The 20,822-nt window shown below is 46.0% G+C and overlaps 1 protein-coding gene across 2 annotated transcripts in view; it reads right to left on the bottom strand.

The window, feature by feature from the left end:
• The window catches only part of LOC139559782 (cadherin-7-like), a 162,140-nt gene that overhangs the window by 6,596 nt on the left and 134,722 nt on the right, over window positions 1-20,822 (bottom strand). For both annotated transcript variants that reach the window (XM_071376134.1, XM_071376135.1), the window contains exons 10-11: window positions 19,417-19,534; window positions 18,802-19,053 (exon numbers count right to left, since the gene is read on the bottom strand). In XM_071376134.1, coding sequence (XP_071232235.1) covers window positions 18,802-19,053; window positions 19,417-19,534 — 370 coding nt within the window. The remainder of the gene's footprint in view (window positions 1-18,801; window positions 19,054-19,416; window positions 19,535-20,822) is intronic.

Genomic DNA, 20,822 nt, shown 5'->3' with positions numbered 1-20,822 from the left:
ATCGCCAGGCTAAAATATGGAAGCTGCCCAACCCATACCTCATCCCAAGGCATTGTACCACCTCCCTGGGCTAAACAAGCAGAGGGTGGAGGGTGGGGTGTTGGTCACATCACTCTACGTCTTCGCAAGGCAACAGTGGAGGAGGAGGACTGGTCGAGGGAGATGAGGAGGAGGAGAGGAGAGGGAGATGAGGAGGAGGAGAGGAGAGGGAGATGAGGAGGAGGAGGGGGAGAGGGAGATGAGGAGGAGGGGGAGAGGAGAGGGAGATGAGGAGGAGGAGAGGGAGATGAGGAGGAGAGGGAGATGAGGAGGAGGAGAGGAGATGGAGATGAGGAGGAGGAGGGGGAGAGGGAGATGAGGAGGGGGAGAGGAGAGGGAGATGAGGAGGAGGAGGAGAGGGAGATGAGAAGGAGGGGGAGAGGAGAGGGAGATGAGGAGGAGAGGAGACGGAGATGAGGAGGATGAGGGGGACATGGAGATGAGGAGGAGGAGAGAAGAGGGAGATGAGGAGGAGGAGGGGGAGAGGGAGATGTGGAGGGGGAGAGGAGAGGGAGATGAGGAGGAGGGGGAGAGGGAGATGTGGAGGGGGAGAGGATAGGGAGATGAGGAGGAGAGGAGACGGAGATGAGGAGGAGGGGGACATGGAGATGAGGAGAGGGAGATGAGGAGGAGGAGGGGGAAAGGGAGATGAGGAGGAGGGGGAGAGGAGAGGGAGATGAGGAGGAGGAGGGGGACATGGAGATGAGGAGGAGGAGAGGAGAGGGAGATGAGGAGGAGGAGGAGGGGGAGAGGGAGATATGGAGGGGGAGAGGAGAGTGAGATGAGGAGGAGAGGAGAGGGAGATGAGTAGGAGGAGGAGGGGGAGAGGGAGATGAGGAAGAGGAGGAGAGGAGAGGGAGATGAGGAGGGGGAGAGGGAGATGAGGAGAAGGAGATGAGGAGGAGGAGGGGGAGAGGAGAGGGAGATGAGGAGGAGAGGGAGATGAGGAGGAGGAGTAGGGGGAGAGGGAGATATGGAGGAGGGGTAGAGGAGAGGGAGATGAGGAGGAGAGGAGAGGGAGATGAGTAGGAGGAGGAGGGGGAGAGGGAGATGAGGAGGAGAGGGAGATGAGGAGGAGGGGGAGAGGGAGATGAGGGGGAGAGGGAGATGAGGAGGAGGGGGAGAGGGAGATGAGGAGGAGAGGAGATGGAGATGGGGAGGAGGGGAACATGGAGATGGGGAGGAGGAGAGGAGAGGGAGGAGGAGGAGGAGGAGGAGGAGGAGGAGGAGGAGAGGGAGATGAGGAGGAGGAGGGGGAGATGGAGATGAGGAGGAGGGGGAGAGGAGAGGTAGATGAGGAGGAGGAGAGGGAGATGAGGAAGAGGAGGAGGGGGAGATGAGGAGGAGGAGGAGAGGAGAGGGAGATGAGGAGGAGGAGGGAGAGAGGGAGATGAGGAGGAGGAGGGGGAGAGGAGAGGGAGATGAGGAGGAGGAGGAGGAGGAGAGAGGGAGATGAGGAGGAGGGGGAGAGGAGAGGAGGAGGGGGAGAGGAGAGGGAGATGATGAGGAGGAGGGGGAGAGGAGAGGGAAATGAGGAGGAGGAAGAGGGGGAGAGGAGAGGGAGATGAGGATGAGGAGGATGGGGAGAGTAGAGGGAGATTAGGAGGAGGGGGAGAGGGAGATGAGGAGGAGGAGGAGGAGGGGGAGAGGAGAGGGAGATGAGGAGGATGGAATAAAGGGTTCTAAGAATAATGAAGGGTTATAGATTGCACGCTTCGTCAGTCACGCTTTGTGGCATTGACTTAGTACACGACTGTGTGTACATAAAATAAACATGTATTTTGTACCAGATACTCCACTTTTATACATAGAAAATTAAACGTGCCACAAAAGGACATGTGCAGTGATACAAATTGCACGTGGCCTCACTTAAGGCACAGCAACACGGCAGTTCAGCCAAAGAAGAATGGGCAAAATGTGCGGTAAATCAATTGAACATTATGCCCAATTTTCCGTAATTGAATTGAGAAAACAATCCATCTTGCAAAATCAATGAGACAACAAGCGGAATAATTAACACCGGGCCCATTCTCATCGACATTCTCTCTCTCTCTCTCTCTCTCTCTCTCTCTCTCTCTCTCTCTCTCTCTCTCTCTCTCTCTCTCTCTCTCTCTCTCTCTCTCTCTCTCTCTCTCTCTCTCTCTCTCTCTCTCTCTCTCTCTCTCTCTCTCTCTCTCTCTCTCTCTCTCTCTCTCTCTCTCTCTCTCTCTCTCTCTCTCTCTCTCTCTCTCTCTCTCTCTCTCTCTCTCTCTCTCTCTCTCTCTCTCTCTCATATATATATATATATATATATATATATATATATATATATATATATATATATATATATATATATAGAGTTGAAGTCGGAAGTTTACATGCATCTTCGCAGTAAAAATTGCCTGTCTTAGGTCAGTTAGGGGGTCAAACATTTCAGGTTGCCTTCCACAAGCTTCCCCACAATAAGTTGGGTGAATTTTGGCCCATTCCTCCTGACAGAGCTGGTGTAACCGAGTCAGGTTTATAGGCCTCCTTGCTCGCACATGCTTTTTCAGGTCTGCCCATAAATGTTCTATTGGATTGAGGTCAGGGCTTTGTGATGGCCACTCCAATACTTGACTTTGTTGTCCTTAAGCCATTTTGCCACAACTTTGGAAGTATGCTTGGGGTCCATTTGGAAGACCCATTTGCGACCAAGCTTTAATTTCCTGACTGATGTCTTGAGATGTTGCTTCGATATATCCACATCATTTTCCTGCCTCATGATGCCATCTATTTTGTGAAGTGCACCAGTCCCTCCTGCAGCAAAGCACCCCCACAACATGGTGCTGCCACCCCTGTGCTTCACGGTTGGGATGGTGTTCTTTGGCTTGCAAGCCTCCCCCTTTTTCCTCCAAACATAACGATGGTCATTATGGCCAAACAGTTCTATTTTTGTTTCATCAGACCAGAGGACATTTCTACAAAAAGTACGATCTTTGTCACCACGTGCAGTTGCAAACCGTAGTCTGGCTTTTTTATGGCGGTTTTGGAGCAGTGGCTTCTTCCTTGCTGAGCACCTTTTCAGGTTATGTCGATATAGAACTTGTTTGACTGTGGATATAGATACTTTTGTACCTGTTTCCTTCAGCATCTTCACAAGGTCCTTTGCTGTTGTTCTGGGATTGATTTGCATTTTGCACAAAAGTACGTTCATCTCTAGGAGACAGAAGGCGTCTCCTTCCTGAGCGGTATGACACGGATGCGTGGTCCCATGGTGTTTATACTTGCGTACTATTGTTAGTACAGATGAACGTGGTACCTTCAGGTGTTTGGAAATTGCTCCCAAGGATGAATCAGACTTGTGGAGGTCTACAATTATTTTTCTGAGGTCTTGGCTGATTTCTTTTGATTTTCTCATGATGTCAAGCAAAGAGGCACTGAGTTTGAAGGTAGGCCTTGAAATACATCCAAACGTACACCTCCAATTGACTCAAATTATGTCAATTAGGCTATCAGAAGCTTCTAAAGCCATCAACATCATTTTCTGGAATTTTCCAAGCTGTTTAAAGGCACAGTCAACTTAGTGTATGTAAACTTTTGACCCACTGGAATTGTGATACAATAAGTGAAATAATCTGTCTGTAAACAATTGTTAGAAAAATGACTTGTGTCATGCACAAAGTAGATGTCTTAACCGACTTGCCAAGACTATAGTTTGTTAACAACAAATTTGTGGAGTGGTTGAAAAACTAGTTTTAATGACTCCAACCTAAGTGTATCTAAACTTCCGACTTCAACTGTATCTCTCTCTCTCTCTCCCAGACTTGGTTATTTTATGGACAAATAGAGTGTTTGACATATTATGTCAAGAGAGCAGTGACGACCTGTCATTCAGGGCAGGTGGGTCACCGCAAAATCTACAGGGAGAGCTAGAAAGTTGAAATCCCCTTGGGTGTTGCCATAGATTTACATTAGAAGTGCCCATCCAAGAAGGCTCAAGTTCATTGGCCACAGATAAAATGATGTCAAATCTACCGGAACTTTGATTGGACAGATCATACCTCCAACAGTTACACCAAGGCTTATACTTTCAATATCTTAGCTAGCAAGCAGTTATCACCATAAATCATGTAGACAATCTACTGGCAAAACCTTTTCAGGATTACAGATAAATTACAGATAAAACGTATCGGTGCTCATCGGCTATTGGACAAATTTTTTACACAAGAAGTTGGAAACCGCAAATTCAACAATGAGTGGTTTGGAAGGAATCAGTGGCTAACTGCAAGTGTTGCAAAGCGATCACTATTTTGCTTCCTCTGCCTGCTATTTGGTGGAGAGGGTGTGTGGTTCAAGTCTGGGTTTAAGGGTCTCTTTTCCAAGCTTAAAGGGATAAACATTCACACGCCATACACCATATGCCAGAAAAGGTTGAATACATTGGCCATGCTGTCAATCCAGCATGACTTCTGCCGCGTTCACAACAACTGGAATCTCGGGAAACTGGGAAATCTCAGACTTCAGTGAGTTCAAGACAACTAGGAACTCTGAAAAAAAACGAGCTCCGACTGGGAAAATACGTTTTGAACAGTCATCCATCTCGGAATTCCAATTCGGGAACTCGGGCCTCTTTCTAGAGCTCCGACCTGAAGATCACTGATGTCATGATTCAACTTTGTTTTTTTCCCCAGAGTTCCCAGTTGTCTTAAAAGCCTCATAAATCTAGAGAATTTGCCCACAAGAAGAACCTGTGGCGCCACCTTCCTGTTTAAGTGAGCACAGCACAATGATGAGTCCAAAAATGTATTGTCTGCTGCTGTATAAATTATGTAGTATGCCAATGAGATATGTATACTGTAGCTAAGAAAGTAATACTAAGTGTATGTTGTGCAGTAAGCTGTTAGTAGCCCATGTGCCTCACTTTAATAATTCGGTACCTTTTCCCCCCATAATTTCGTCTACTGTTCTGACTTGGTGGTGCACATGTAGCCTATAACCTGTTTTAGAGAAAATGTCATCATGGAATATTGTAAGAGCTTTCATTGTCTGATTATATTCACCTTTGTTTATCCTACGGTTCTGACTTAGTGTACAGAGAGAATACTGTAAAAAAGGACCATGTTCTGAATTGTGTTGCTGTACAAATAGTTATATTAGTTCGCTCATTAATGTCTTAATCATAATTACGGATTGCCTCTTATCTGTTCATCGTTCCCTTATGCCATAGTTCAAATCAAATCAATTGTCAGTAGAAACCACATTTGTTGAAGAAAGCCAGCCACATCAGCAATGTTTTTTAAAAGGCAGTAAATGAGGCTGAATGAACTGTTTGGCTGCCAGACAAGGCTCCGCTGATAGCCAGGTGTAGATGTAGTAAGGATTCACTCCATGGTGCTGAAGGGTAAGCTCTGCTGTCGGGACAGCTTTATGTAGGCCCTAACAGTTTGTGGGCAACATTTGTCACCGTTATAGTGCAATTCATGTATTGTTTAGTGTTGTGTTGTGTAGTGGATTTGCTGGCGTGCATCTAAAAAATTATAATATTGTATTCGCTCCACCAAGATTTACATGCTAAAATCAACACTGCAAGGAGAGCGACGATGTACTTCAGCTGAATGGGGGCACACACTCACCGATCACCACGATGACAGTCTTTGTCAGTCAGAATGAAGGGAACAGATTGAGACACAGTCACTGTCATATATTATCTGTTACAGGCCACTGGTTTTTGGGGACTGGGTGTCTGACTGAGGCACCAAATATTGATACAGTTCTTGCTTCACTTTTAAAAAGACAAATGGAAAACGTCAGCCATTGACATTTCATTGGGCAATTCATTCAATAATAGATTACTTAATAATGGTCATCAATATGTTGGTTGCCTAAAAATGTCAGATGTGAATCTGCTGAGGTGTAATGGTAACTTTAATCTTTAAACCTTAAAAGTGACACTTTACTTTAAAGGGGCAATCTGCAGTTCGACACAGTAACAAATCCGACACCCGACCACTGATTTTGGTAAACAGCTGAGGGATGGGGCTGGAGAAATATAGCCACTCTTTAACTCATGGACAGAGCTATAAATACCGCTACAGACCATTTATGATATGAAGATGATAGTTGTTAGAGGTAGGGCTGTAACCGGGGTTTGAGTGAGGTCCTGCTGAGATAAGCTTCAATGTTAATGCAATAGAAGTCTCTGCCGGCAGCGAGCCACCTGACTGACTGACACATCTATAAGGGGCTATTTACCAGTTGTCTCTGATAGTGGGTTTTTGTTTGTTTGGGGCAGGTATTCCCCCAGGGGTACGCGCAATGCCGTCGGGGGTACGCCAAATAAAAATGTGATTCACAGTTTTTTCCTTCATATTTTCAAACAGTCCATAAATATTTTCCAACGGGGCTATACATTTGGGTGAGTTTTATTTCTCATCTGAGTAGCCTTGTTTCACTGTCAAAAATAAAATTCAAACATCTAGTCAAAGTCAAATACAGGTAACCTAGTCAAATAATTAATATCCAATCACATTAACCGTTACTCTCTCCCAGGAATTCCACTAACGGTCCGTAAGTAGCCAAACATAGCTGCTGCTCATGTTGGTATCTGTACTGATGGCGCAAAAGCCATGACAGGGAGACCTAGTGGAGTGGTAACACACGTGCAAGCAGTTGCTTCCGATGCCACTTGGGTACACTGCAGCAGATGTTTTGGACACCACAGTGTTAAAGTAAGGCCCCTGAACTCTCGTGTTCAGGGGCTGGCCTATATGGGCGATGTTTTTTCCCGCTTGAATCATCTTAATCAAGGATTACAGGGACACTCCGCAACTATATTCAATTGGAAGGAAAAAATTGAGGGTATGATTAAGAAGTTGGAGCTCTTCTCTGTCTGCAATAAACAGGACAACACACAGGTTTTTCCATCATTGTATGATTTTTTGCAAATGAACTCAAACTTACAGACCATGTCAAATGTGATATAGCGAAGCACCTGAGTGAGTTGTGTTCGCAATTACGCAGGTACTTTCCCGAAACGGATGACACAAACAACTGGATTCGATATCCCTTTCATGCCCTGCCTCCAGTCCACTTACCGATATCTGAACAAGAGAGCCTCATCGAAATTGCAAAAATGTAATTTAATCAGAAGCCACTGCCAGATTTCTGGATTGGGCTGCGCTCAGAGTATCCTGCCTTGGCAAATCCCGCTGTTAAGACACTGATGCCCTTTGCAACCACGTACCTATGTGAGAGTGGATTCTCAGCCCTCACTAGCATGAAAACTAAATACAGGCACAGACTGTGTGTGGAAAATGATTTCAGACTGAGACTCTCTCCAATACAACTCAACATTGCAGAGTTATGTGCATCCTTTCAAGCACACCATTCTCATTAACCTATGGTGAGTTATTCACAAATTTCGATGAATAAATAAGGTTTTATATGTAAGATGGTTAAATAAAGAGCAAAAATATTGATTATTATTATTTGTGCCCTGGTCCTATAAGAGCTCCTTGTCACATCCCACGAGCAGAGTTATGACAAAACTCACACTCATTCTTCTGTTTAATAAATGTATCGTATGTGTGTGGCAGACTTACAATGATGGCAAAAAACAACATTTGAGAGTGCGCTGACCCTGGTGCTAGAGGGGGTACGCAGCTGGAGGTTGAATGTTTGAAGGCTTACGGGACAATACAAAGTTTGGGAACCACTGGTTTGGGGGATGTCTGTAGATACGGCAGGAGTCATGGGACAGTTATAAAATGGCCCTCTGTCTGGCATCTCCAAACACTGTCAGCAGCGTCTCTATAGCCTACTTGAGCTGACTGTAAGGCAGGTCCTTACCAGACATCACCGGCAACAACATCGCCTATGGGCACAAAGCCACCATCGCTGGACCAGACAGGACTGGCAAAAAGTGCTCTTCACTGACGAGTCGCGGTTTTGTCTCACCAGGGGGGATGGTCGGATTTGCGTTTATCGGCAAAGGAATGAGCGTTACACCGAGGCCTGTACTCTGGAGTGGGATCGATCTGGAGGTGGAGGGTCCGTCATGGTCTGAGGTGGTGTGTCACAGCATCATAGGACTGAGCTTGTTGTCATTGCAGGCAATCTCAACGCTGTGCGTTACAGGGAAGACATCCTCCTCCCTCATGTGATACCCTTCCTGCAGGCTGATCCTGACATGACCCTCCAGCATGACAATGCCACCAGCCATACTCCTCGTTCTGTGCGTGATTTCCTCCAAAACAGGAATATCAGTGTTCTGCCACGGCCAGCAAAGAGCCCGAATCTCAATCCCATTGAACACGTCTGGGACCTGTTGGATCAGAGGGTGAGGGCTAGGGCCATTCCCCCCAGAATGGTCCGGGAACTTGCAGGTGCCTTGGTGGAAGAGTGGGGTAACATCTCACAGCAACAATTGGCAAATCTGGTGCAGTCCATAAGGAGGAGATACACTGCAGTTCTTAATGCAGCTGGTGGCCACACCAGATACTGACTGTTACTTTTGATTTTGATCCCCCCCCTTTGTTCAGGGACACATTATTCCATTTCTGTTAGTCACATGTCTGTGGAACTTGTTCAGTTTATGTCTCAGTTGTTGAATCTTATGTTCATACACATATTTACACGTTAAGTTTGCTGAACATAAACGCAGTTGACAGTGAGAAGAGGTTTCTTTTTTTCTGAGTTTATGTCAGATGACCTTACCTGTCCTCTCTATTTATGGTTTATCTATTTCTGGTTCCAGCATTACGAGGTAGAGGGAACAACGGTGCAGTATTGTGACCACACAGATACCTATGGAACAGCTGCTGTCATTGTTTGAGGAGCTCCCGCGAAATTCGTTAAGACGGCCTCGATAGTAGAGAAAAGAACAGAAACTCCAAGCTTGCCTCATTACAATTATTCAGTCACATAAATGTGCTTTATTTAGTCTGCCCTACTGAACACAAACGAGTTGGGCCAGGTGAAATTAAAATGGCCATGAATCGGGACAAATGTGTTGAATGGAAATAACAAAACAAAAAAATATGAAATGCCACACTGCTTCAGTGGGGACAGCTTAGCTTGGGGCCTTGTGCTTCTCTCCCATTGTGACTCAGTGGGGACAGCTTAGTTTGGGGCCTTGTTCTTCTCTCCCATTGTGACTCAGTGGGGACAGCTTAGCTTGGGGCCTTGTGCTTCTCTCCCATTGTGACTCAGTGGGGACAGCTTAGCTTGGGGCCTTGTGCTTCTCTCCCAGTGTGACTCAGTGGAGACAGCTTAGCTTGGGGCCTTGTGCTTCTCTCCCAGTGTGACTCAGTGGGGACAGCTTAGCTTGGGGCCTTGTGCTTCTCTCCCATTGTGACTCAGTGGGGACAGCTTAGCTTGGGGCCTTGTGCTTCTCTCCCAGTGTGACTCAGTGGGGACAGCTTAGCTTGGGGCCTTGTGCTTCTCTCCCATTGTGACTCAGTGGAGACAGCTTAGCTTGGGGCCTTGTGCTTCTCTCCCAGTGTGACTCAGTGGGGACAGCTTAGCTTGGGGCCTTGTGCCTCTCTCCCATTGTGACTCAGTTGGGACAGCTTAGCTTGGGGCCTTGTGCTTCTCTCCCAGTGTGACTCAGTGGGGACAGCTTAGCTTGGGGCCTTGTGCTTCTCTCCCATTGTGACTCAGTGGAGACAGCTTAGCTTGGGGCCTTGGGCTTCTCTCCCATTGTGACTCAGTGGGGACAGCTTAGCTTGGGGCCTTGTGCTTCTCTCCCAGTGTGACTCAGTGGGGACAGCTTAGCTTGGGGCCTTGTGCCTCTCTCCCATTGTGACTCAGTTGGGACAGCTTAGCTTGGGGCCTTGTGCTTCTCTCCCAGTGTGACTCAGTGGGGACAGCTTAGCTTGGGGCCTTGTGCTTCTCTCCCATTGTGACTCAGTGGAGACAGCTTAGCTTGGGGCCTTGGGCTTCTCTCCCATTGTGACTCAGTGGGGACAGCTTAGCTTGGGGCCTTGTGCTTCTCTCCCATTGTGACTCAGTGGAGACAGCTTAGCTTGGGGCCTTGGGCTTCTCTCCCAGTGTGACTCAAGCACCATAAGTGACCAACCACAGTAAGTTCATCGGTAGTTAAATCGGTAGTTAAATCCCATCGGTAGTTCACTACTTTTGAACAGAGCCCTATGGAGGTTGGTCAAAAGTAGTGCACTACAAAGGGAATAGGGTGCCATGTGAGACCCAGTGCACCAGACAGGCAGGAAGCACTTTGGGCGTCTGAAGAACACGTGGGAGAGGTCTTCAGAAATACAAGGATGCTGCCACACAATGTATTCTCCACGACAACAGGAGAGAACATTGAGGCCAAATCATGTAAAAACATCATATAACCATGCCTCATATATCTTTGGAAATTCAGGATGATCGTTAGAGATAGAAACTCATAAAGCATCTCGGAGTAGGAGAGCTGATCCTGGATCAGACCCCCCCCCCCGTCCTTAAAATCTGATTCATTATGATCTAAAAGGCTAAACTGATCCGAGATCAGTAGACTATAGGAGGCCATAATATCTAGCGCTATCAACAGAAATATGTTGAGTCATTCCAGATCCAAGATGGCGTAGCAGTCGGACGTGTGTTTGTATTGTCCTGTCGCGTGTAAATAGTAAATAGTAAATAGTCTTCGTATTTTTCGTATACATTTCGTATATATTTTAATTTCACTTTCCATCTAGGAACTGAATATACATTCCTACATTCCGCCTCACCCAATGTGGTACGGACCTGCTATTTTTTTTATACTTTAGAACCGTAACCCCAATCAGAAGCTAGCCAGATAACTAGCTACTAGCTAGTAGTCAGTTAGCCACTGCTGCGGTCTTCACCCTCAACTCGGACACAGCCAGCTTCAATACCGGGCCAATACCTGCCAGTCTGCAAGCGCGATATCAACCCAGAGCATATAGGACTGCTTTTTCTCTACCACATCACCGGATTCCTGACGCAAGCTCTGGACAATTACACCGTATCATCACAGCTAGCTAGCTGCAACCGAGTGGCTACTACTGGCTAACACCTCTGTCCCGAAGCAAGCACCAGTTAGCCTTGAGCTAGCCTCGAGCTAGGCCCATCTGCCGGCTAGCTGAAGAGGTCTACCAGCGAATTCTTGGGCTACAATACCAGCTACAAGCTAATTTAGCCATTTTTTTTGCCGCTGCTAGTAGCTTTTACCTTCTGCACAGACACCAGCCCTGTTATTAGCCTGGATATTACTCACCAATTTACCAGCATCGGACTGTCTCTCGACAACAACGCCGGATTCCTGCCGTAATCCCTGAGCCACTGCTTCTGATCCTCACAGCTAGCTTGCGGCTAGCGCAGCTAGCGCCACTGCCACGAAGCTAGCACCAGTTAGCAAACACAATTCTACAATTCACAACCTCTCTTTCGCCATCGCCATCTGGCTTGGATTCTCTGTCGACACGACCACGTCTGAGCAGACCCCCTCCGTCTGAGCAGACCACCCCCCGGGCTACTAACTTTAAACGCCGCGTGCTAGCTTAGTGGAGGCCTCCCTGCTCCATCTACGGCTGCCCCCTGGACACTATGATCACTTGGCTACATAGCTGATGCATGCTTGACTGTCCATTAATTCACGGTACTCCATTCTGTTTATTTGTGTTTTATCTGTCGGCTCTGTGCTTTAACTCAGGATCTGTGTGTAGTTAATCCGACCCTCTCTGCCTAGTCGTCACCATTTTTACCTGTTGTTGCTGTGTTAGACTAGCACCCTGTTATTGCTGCTGTTATCTTACCTGTTGTTTTAGCTAGCTCTCCCAATCAAGACCTGCAATCACTTTATGCCTTATTGTATGTCTCTCTCAAATATCAATATGCCTTGCATACTGTTGTTCAGGCTAGTTTTCATTATCATTGTTTTGGTTTGCAATGGACCCTGTAGTTCCACTCTCCGTACCTCTGATACCCCCTTTGTCCCACCCCCCACACATGCGGTGACCTCACCCATTGAGACCAGCATGTCCAGAGATACAACCTCTCTTATCATCACCCAGTGCCTGGGCTTGCCTCCGCTGTACCCGCGCCCCTCCATACCCCTGTCTGCACATTATGCCCAGAATCTATTCTACCACGCCCATAAATCTGCTCCTTTTATTCTTTGTCCCCAACGCTCTAGGCGACCAGTTTTGATAGCCTTTAGCCGCACCCTCATCCTACTACTCCTCTGTTCCAAGGGTGATGTGGAGGTAAACCCAGGCCCTGCATGTCCCCAGTCACCCTCATTTGTTGACTTCTGCGATCGAAAAAGCCTTGGCCTCATGCATGTCAACATCAGAAGCCTCCTCCCTAAGTTTGCCTTACTCACCGCTTTAGCACACTCTGCCAATCCTGATGTCCTTGCCGTGTCCGAATCCTGGCTTAGGAAGGCCACCAAAAATTCGGAGATTTCCATACCCAACTATAACACTTTCCGTCAACATAGAACTGCCAAAGGGGGAGGAGTTGCAATCTACTGCAGAGATAGCCTGCAAAGTTCTGTCATACTTTCCAGGTCTATGCCCAAACAGTTCGAACTTCTAATTTTAAAAATTAATCTCTCCAGAAATAAGTCTCTCACTGTTGCCGCCTGCTACCGACCCCCCTCAGCTCCCAGCTGTGCCCTGGACACCATCTGTGAATTGATCGCTCCCCATCTAGCTTCAGAGTTTGTTCTGTTAGGTGACCTAAACTGGGATATGCTTAACACCCCGGCAGTCCTACAATCCAAGCTTGATGCCCTCAATCTCACACAAATCATCAAGGAACCCACCAGGTACAACCCTAAATCCGTAAACATGGGCACCCTAATAGACATTATCCTGACCAACCTGCCCTCCAAATACACCTCTGCTGTCTTCAATCAAGATCTCAGCGATCACTGCCTCATTGCCTGTATCCGCCACGGGTCCGCGGTCAAACGACCACCCCTCATCACTGTCAAACGCTCCCTAAAACACTTCTGCGAGCAGGCCTTTCTAATCGACCTGGCCCGGGTACCCTGGAAGGATATTGACCTCATCCCGTCAGTTGAGGATGCCTGGTCATTCTTTAAATGTTACTTCCTCACCATATTAGACAAGCATGCTCCGTTCAAAAAATGCAGAACCAAGAACAGATATAGCCCTTGGTTCACTCCAGACCTGACTGCCCTCGACCAGCACAAAAACATCCTGTGGCGAACTGCAATAGCATCGAAGAGCCCCCGCGATATGCAACTGTTCAGGGAAGTCAGGAACCAATACACGCAGTCAGTCAGGAAAGCAAAGGCCAGCTTTTTCAAGCAGAAATTCGCATCCTGTAGCTCTAACTCCAAAAAGTTCTGGGATACTGTAAAGTCCATGGAGAACAAGAGCACCTCCTCCCAGCTGCCCACTGCACTGAGGCTAGGTAACACGGTCACCACCGATAAATCCGTGATAATCGAAGACTTCAACAAGCATTTCTCAATGGCTGGCCATGCCTTCCTCCTGGCGACTCCAACCTTGGCCAACAGCCCCGCCCCCCCCGCTGCTACTCGCCCAAGCCTCCCCAGCTTCTCCTTTACCCAAATCCAGATAGCAGATGTTCTGAAAGAGCTGGAAAACCTGGACCCATACAAATCAGCTGGGCTTGACAATCTGGACCCCCTATTTCTGAAACTGTCCGCCGCCATTGTCGCACCCCCTATTACCAGCCTGTTCAACCTCTCCTTCGTATCATCTGAGATCCCCAAGGATTGGAAAGCTGCCGCGGTCATCCCCCTCTTTAAAGGGGGAGACACCCTGGACCCAAACTGTTACAGACCTATATCCATCCTGCCCTGCCTATCTAAGGTCTTCGAAAGCCAAGTCAACAAACAGATCACTGACCATCTCGAATCCCACCGTACCTTCTCCGCTGTGCAATCCGGTTTCCGAGCCGGTCACGGGTGCACCTCAGCCACGCTCAAGGTACTAAACGACATCATAACCGCCATCGATAAAAGACATTACTGTGCAGCCGTCTTCATCGACCTGGCCAAGGCTTTCGACTCTGTCAATCACCATATTCTTATCGGCAGACTCAGTAGCCTCGGTTTTTCTAATGACTGCCTTGCCTGGTTCACCAACTACTTTGCAGACAGAGTTCAGTGTGTCAAATCGGAGGGCATGTTGTCCGGTCCTCTGGCAGTCTCTATGGGGGTACCACAGGGTTCAATTCTCGGGCCGACTCTTTTCTCTGTATACATCAATGATGTTGCTCTTGCTGCGGGCGATTCCCTGATCCACCTCTACGCAGACGACACCATTCTATATACTTCCGGCCCTTCCTTGGACACTGTGCTATCTAACCTCCAAACGAGCTTCAATGCCATACAACACTCCTTCCGTGGCCTCCAACTGCTCTTAAACGCTAGTAAAACCAAATGCATGCTTTTCAACCGTTCGCTGCCTGCACCCGCACGCCCGACTAGCATCACCACCCTGGACGGTTCCGACCTAGAATATGTGGACATCTATAAGTACCTAGGTGTCTGGCTAGACTGCAAACTCTCCTTCCAGACTCATATCAAACATCTCCAATCCAAAATCAAATCAAGAATCGGCTTTCTATTCCGCAACAAAGCCTCCTTCACTCACGCCGCCAAACTTACCCTAGTAAAACTGACTATCCTACCGATCCTCGACTTCGGCGATGTCATCTACAAAATAGCTTCCAACACTCTACTCAGCAAACTGGATGCAGTTTATCACAGTGCCATTCGTTTTGTTACTAAAGCACCTTATACGACCCACCACTGCGACCTGTATGCCCTAGTCGGCTGGCCCTCGCTACATGTTCGTCGTCAGACCCACTGGCTCCAGGTCATCTACAAGGCTATGCTAGGTAAAGTGCCGCCTTATCTCAGTTCACTGGTCACGATGGCTACACCCACCCGCAGCACGCGCTCCAGCAGGTGTATCTCACTGATCATCCCTAAAGCTAAAACCTCATTTGGACGCCTTTCCTTCCAGTTCTCTGCTGCCTGCGACTGGAACGAATTGCAAAAATCTCTGAAGTTGGAGACTTTTATCTCCCTCAACAACTTTAAAAATCTGCTATCCGAGCAGCTAACCGATCGCTGCAGCTGTACATAGTCCATCTGTAAACTACCCACCCAATTTACCTACCTCACCCCCCATACTGCTTTTATTCATTTACTTTTCTGCTCTTTTGCACACCAGTATCTCTTCTTGCACATGATCATCTGATGATTTATCACTCCAGTGTTAATCTGCTAAATTGTAATTATTCGATTTATTGCCTACCTCATGCCTTTTGCACACATTGTATATAGATTCTCTTTTTTTCTACCATGTTATTGACTTGTTTATTGTTTACTCCATGTGTAACTCTGTGTTGTCTGTTCACACTGCTATGCTTTATCTTGGCCAGGTCGCAGTTGCAAATGAGAACTTGTTCTCAACTAGCCTACCTGGTTAAATAAAGGTGAAAAAAAATAAAAAAAAATAAAATAAAAATATTCTGTCTAACAGAGATGGTGTTAAGCAAAGAGATCATTGGGGGAAGTAATAACACAACTGCAGCTTTGAGAGGGACCTTCCACTCAAACCTCTGTTTTCTCTGGAGCCTGAGGTAACTGGAAAACTGACTGTTTCTATCTCCTCTCTCTCTCTCTCTAGTTCTCTCTATCCCCAAAATAATAATCACAAAGCAATCTGTTGATAGACACCTTAGGTGAAAGGGCCCAGAGAGAGAGAGAGAGAGAGAGAGAGAGGGTTGAAAAGAACAAAAGAGTATGGGGGAAAAGCCTGAATGTAGATGTTGTCTGAGGTTGAACTTGTTTGAAAACCATGTGAAGAATGAAGTACAAACTACACTGTCTCCCTACATCCCATAGCTGCAAGATGCACGAGGAGCTTGGTTGGACCATGGCACCTCCCAACATAGAGTGTGACTGACAAACACATGGGAGAATTTCAGTGGAGAAAATAACCCTTATGCATGGCACAATATCGTTCACACAACAACCTCTTCACAAGGCAGCCTGAGATGGAAATAGACTGGCTCTAACCAGAATAGAAAGAGGAGTGGGAGGCCCCGGTGCACAACTAAGCAAGAGGACAAGTACATTAGAGTGTCTAGTTTGAGAAACAGACGCCTCACAAATCCTCAACTGGCAGCTTCATTAAATAGTACCCACAAAACACGTCTCAACGTCAACAGTGAAGAGGCGACTCCGGGATGCTGGCCTTCTAGGCAGCTCCAGATACTCAACTAGTCTAAAGAAGGCCAGTTTTATTGCTTCTTTAATCAACACAACAGTTTTCAGCTGTGCTAACATAATTGCAAAAGGGTTTTCTAATGACCAATTAGCCATTAAAAATTATAAACTTGGATTAGCTAACACAACGTGCAATTGGAACACAGGAGTGATGGTTGCTGATAATGGGCCTCTGTACACCTATGTAGATATTCCATAAAATAAATTTGCCGTTTCCAGCTACTATAGTCATTTACAACATTAACAATGTCTACACTGTATTTCTGATCAAGTTGATGTCATTTTAATGGACAGCTTTTCTTTCAAAAACAAGGACATTCCTAAGTGACCTCAAACTTTTGAACGGTAGTGTATATTTTAGTTTTTGTTTGTGACAACCAGCAATTATCTAAACAACACAATCCCGCTCCCTCTCGCATGCCAAGCGAGCGATCTACCATTTGAGCTAATTCCCCAGTTCTACAGTGAAGTGGTTAATGCCTGATGTTCTATAGTAAAGGTCTTAAGGCCTGATGTTCTATAGTGAAGTTCGTAAGGCCTGATGTTCTATAGTAAAGGTCTTAAGGCCTGATGTTCTATAGTGAAGTTCGTAAGGCCTGATGTTCTATAGTAAAGTTCTTAAGGCCTGATGTTCTACAGTGAACTTCTTAAGGCCTGATGTTCTATAGTAAAGTTCTTAAGGCCTGATGTTCTACAGTAAAGTTCTTAAGGCCTGATGTTCTATAGTAAAGTTCTTAAGGCCTGATGTTCTATAGTAAAGTTCTTAAGGCCTGATGTTCTATAGTAAAGTTCTTAAGGCCTGATGTTCTATAGTAAAGGTCTTAAGGCCTGATGTTATATAGTAAAGTTCTTAAGGCCTGATGTTCTATAGTAAAGTTCTTAATGCCTGATGTTCTATAGTAAAGGTCTTAAGGCCTGATGTTCTACAGTAAAGTTCTTAAGGCCTGATGTTCTACAGTGAAGTTGTTTTTATTTATCTAGGCAAGTCAGTTAAGAACAAATTCTTATTTACTATGATGGCCTACCCTAGAAAACACTGGGCCAATTGTGCGACTCCCAATCACGGCCGGTTGTGATACAACCTGGAATCGAACAAGGGTCTGTAGAGATGTCTCTAGCACTGAGATGCAGTGCCTTAGACCGCTGCACCACTCGGGAGCCCCTAAAACAGTTTTGTCACCGCGCTGTGAGCAGAGTTCAAACCTGACTGAGGAAACCCGATTAGATTTCAAGTCTAACGCCTTAACCAGTCCGCCATCGCAGCTTGCTCAGTTGTTAATGGCTTAGGTTCTGCAGGGAAGTTGTTAATGTGAAAGCCTGGAACTCCTTTGACTCTCTTGTAATGTTAGAAGATATTAATTAATCTCGCATCTGTGATTGGTGAGACACAGCGTTCTACTCCAACAGTGTACATACTCAGTATTTTCTACACCAACAGTGTACATACTCAGTATTTTCTACTCCAACAGTGTACATACTCAGTATTTTCTACACCAACAGTGTACATACTCAGTATTTTCTACACCAACAGTGTACATACTCAGTATTTTCTACTCCAACAGTGTACATACTCAGTATTTTCTAATCCAACAGTGTACATACTCAGTATTTTCTAATCCAACAGTGTACATACTCAGTATTTTCTACTCCAACAGTGTACATACTCAGTATTTTCTACTCCAACAGTGTACATACTCAGTATTTTCTACTCCAACAGTGTACATACTCAGTATTTTCTACTCCAACAGTGTACATACTCAGTATTTTCTACTCCAACAGTGTACATACTCAGTATTTTCTACGCCAACAGTGTACATACTCAGTATTTTCTACTCCAACAGTGTACATACTCAGTATTTTCTACTCCAACAGTGTACATACTCAGTATTTTCTACTCCAACAGTGTACATACTCAGTATTTTCTACTCCAACAGTGTACATACTCAGTATTTTCTACTCCAACAGTGTACATACTCAGTATTTTCTACTCCAACAGTGTACATACTCAGTATTTTCTACTCCAACAGTGTACATACTCAGTATTTTCTACTCCAACAGTGTACATACTCAGTATTTTCTACTCCAACAGTGTACATACTCAGTATTTTCTACTCCAACAGTGTACATACTCAGTATTTTCTACTCCAACAGTGTACATACTCAGTATTTTCTACTCCAACAGTGTACATACTCAGTATTTTCTACGCCAACAGTGTACATACTCAGTATTTCCTACTCCAACAGTGTACATACTCAGTATTTTCTACTCCAACAGTGTACATACTCAGTATTTTCTACTCCAACAGTGTACATACTCAGTATTTTCTACTCCAACAGTGTACATACTCAGTATTTTCTACTCCAACAGTGTACATACTCAGTATTTTCTACTCCAACAGTGTACATACTCAGTATTTTCTACTCCAACAGTGTAAACTGTTGATGCAGTAAAACATCAGATATCAGTCAAGGGGCCACATGAAGGAGCTTGCAGGCCTGATGTGGCCCTGATGTGTTTTGGTAAAATGGCTTACCCAGTAGTGTGAGGATGCAGGCCAGGATGGCAATGAGGGCCCCGGTGCTGAGGCCCGCTGAGAGCATGGAGTTCTCAGTCCCACATGACTGGGGGATCCCATCAGGGTCACAGTCGCACACCCGGATGGACAGGGTGTTGGTGCTGCTGAGGGCGGGGCTCCCATTGTCCATGATGAGGACGGGGAGGCGGTACACGTTCTGGTGGCGGCGCTGGAAACCCCCTCGCTTGGTCAGCACAGAAGCGGTGTTGTCTCGGGGAGGGGGGGGGGGGGAAGGCATATCAATACACTGATAAAATTGTGTTCAGACAGTAATACTTGGTGGATTCCAACAGATCATGACAAACGTTAGCTGATATGGGGTTTACATAATGGAAAATAGACAATCAAGGCAAGGAAACCACAATATGGTTGTGGAGCTGCTCCTGCCTGGTGACTAAGCATTCATTTTGAATTGCTCCCTTATTCGTTTAGGCTGTCCTGCTGTCAACTATGCAAGTTTTGTCGGCCCAATATGACCATGTGTCTGGCCGGTTAGTGCTATCCGGGATCCTTGTGGCGTTTCTACCCTATACCCTAACCTTTACCCCTACCCATTCCGGGTCAGACACTTACCTTTGTTGTCTCTCAGGGTGAAGTTGAAATTCCCAGCAGCGTCAGCGGTCAGAGAGAAGAAGAAGCGGTGTCCACTCTGAGGCTGGTCTCGGTCAACAGCACTGATGGTCTCAATGACCTGTTGGGGACAGATGACCAAAGGTTACATTCAGTTCAGGTCAGTTCAGTTTATTGTCTTGCATTCTAGAGTACGGTGTCTATATTAGAACAGTCTCAGCAGGACTTGTATTTATCGACTGTCGAGAGCTGTCCCTTAAGGGTCATAGTGGGAGAAAATTGTCAGCACCCTCCTTTTTTGTTTTCATCTGTTGCCTCAGATTTTCTATTTGTTCCCTCAATATAAAAATGTATTCCCTCGATATAAAAATGTATTCCCTCAATATAAAAATGTATTCCCTCGATATAAAAATGCATTCTCTCAATATAAAAATGTGTTCCCTCAATATAAAAATGTGTTCCCTCAATATAAAAATGTGTTCCCTCAATATAAAAATGTGTTCCCTCAATATAAAAATGTTCCCGGGCCTCCCGAGTGGAGTGCTAATGGCATCACTACAGACCCGGGTTCGATCCCGGGCTGTTTCACAAACGGCCGTGATCAGGTGTCCCATAGGGTGGCGCACAATTGGCCAAGTGTCGTCCAGGTTAGGGGAGGGTTTGACTGGGGAAGCTTTACTTGGCTCATCGTGCTCTAGTGACACCTTGTGGTGGGCCGGACGCCTGCAGGCTGACCTCTGTCGTCAGTTGAACAGTGTTCCTTCCGACACATTGGTGTAACTGGCTTCTGGGTTAAGCAGGCAGGTGTTAAGAAGCGCAGTTTGGTGGGTCATGTTTCGGAGGACGCATGACTCGACTTTCATCTCTCCCGAGCCCGTTGCAGCGATGAGACAAGATCGAAAATCGGGGAGAAAAAAAGGGTAAAATACAAAAAAAGAATAATGTGTTCCCTCAAATGTTTTTATTAATTACCTCTATTCATTAATTTGTTCCTTTGGATCTCTCCTGCAGATTCGTGTGCATGTCTTTATCATGGATTGATCAGAGTTAATTGAATTCTACTTCAATCTGGGCATGAAATACAAAGATTTTCTTCGTTGTTTGAATATATTATTGAGATAACACCATTTATTTACAGAATATTTACTCCCTTTTCAGAACCATGGATGATGTGGCTGACTTGATAAACCACAAATCAAATGTTAAGCTACTCCTGACTCCTGGTGGATTTGTGGAGCCTATTTGAGGATTAGCCTGGCTGTTTCTTTTCTCTCCACCATGACCCCCAAAGCGCTCCGTATTATATGAACACCATACTGGACCACTGAGTGAAAAAGAAGATCCAAATCAACGATTTATTATAAAAATGCACAGACAACATTTTCAGAGATGACAATAGGTCACACCAA

Source organism: Salvelinus alpinus, chromosome 30 (genome assembly GCF_045679555.1).
Source record: "Salvelinus alpinus chromosome 30, SLU_Salpinus.1, whole genome shotgun sequence".
Classification (NCBI taxonomy): Eukaryota; Metazoa; Chordata; class Actinopteri; order Salmoniformes; family Salmonidae; genus Salvelinus; species Salvelinus alpinus.
The sequence above is the reverse complement of the archived record's forward strand: the minus strand, read 5'-3'. Positions and strand labels throughout refer to the sequence as shown.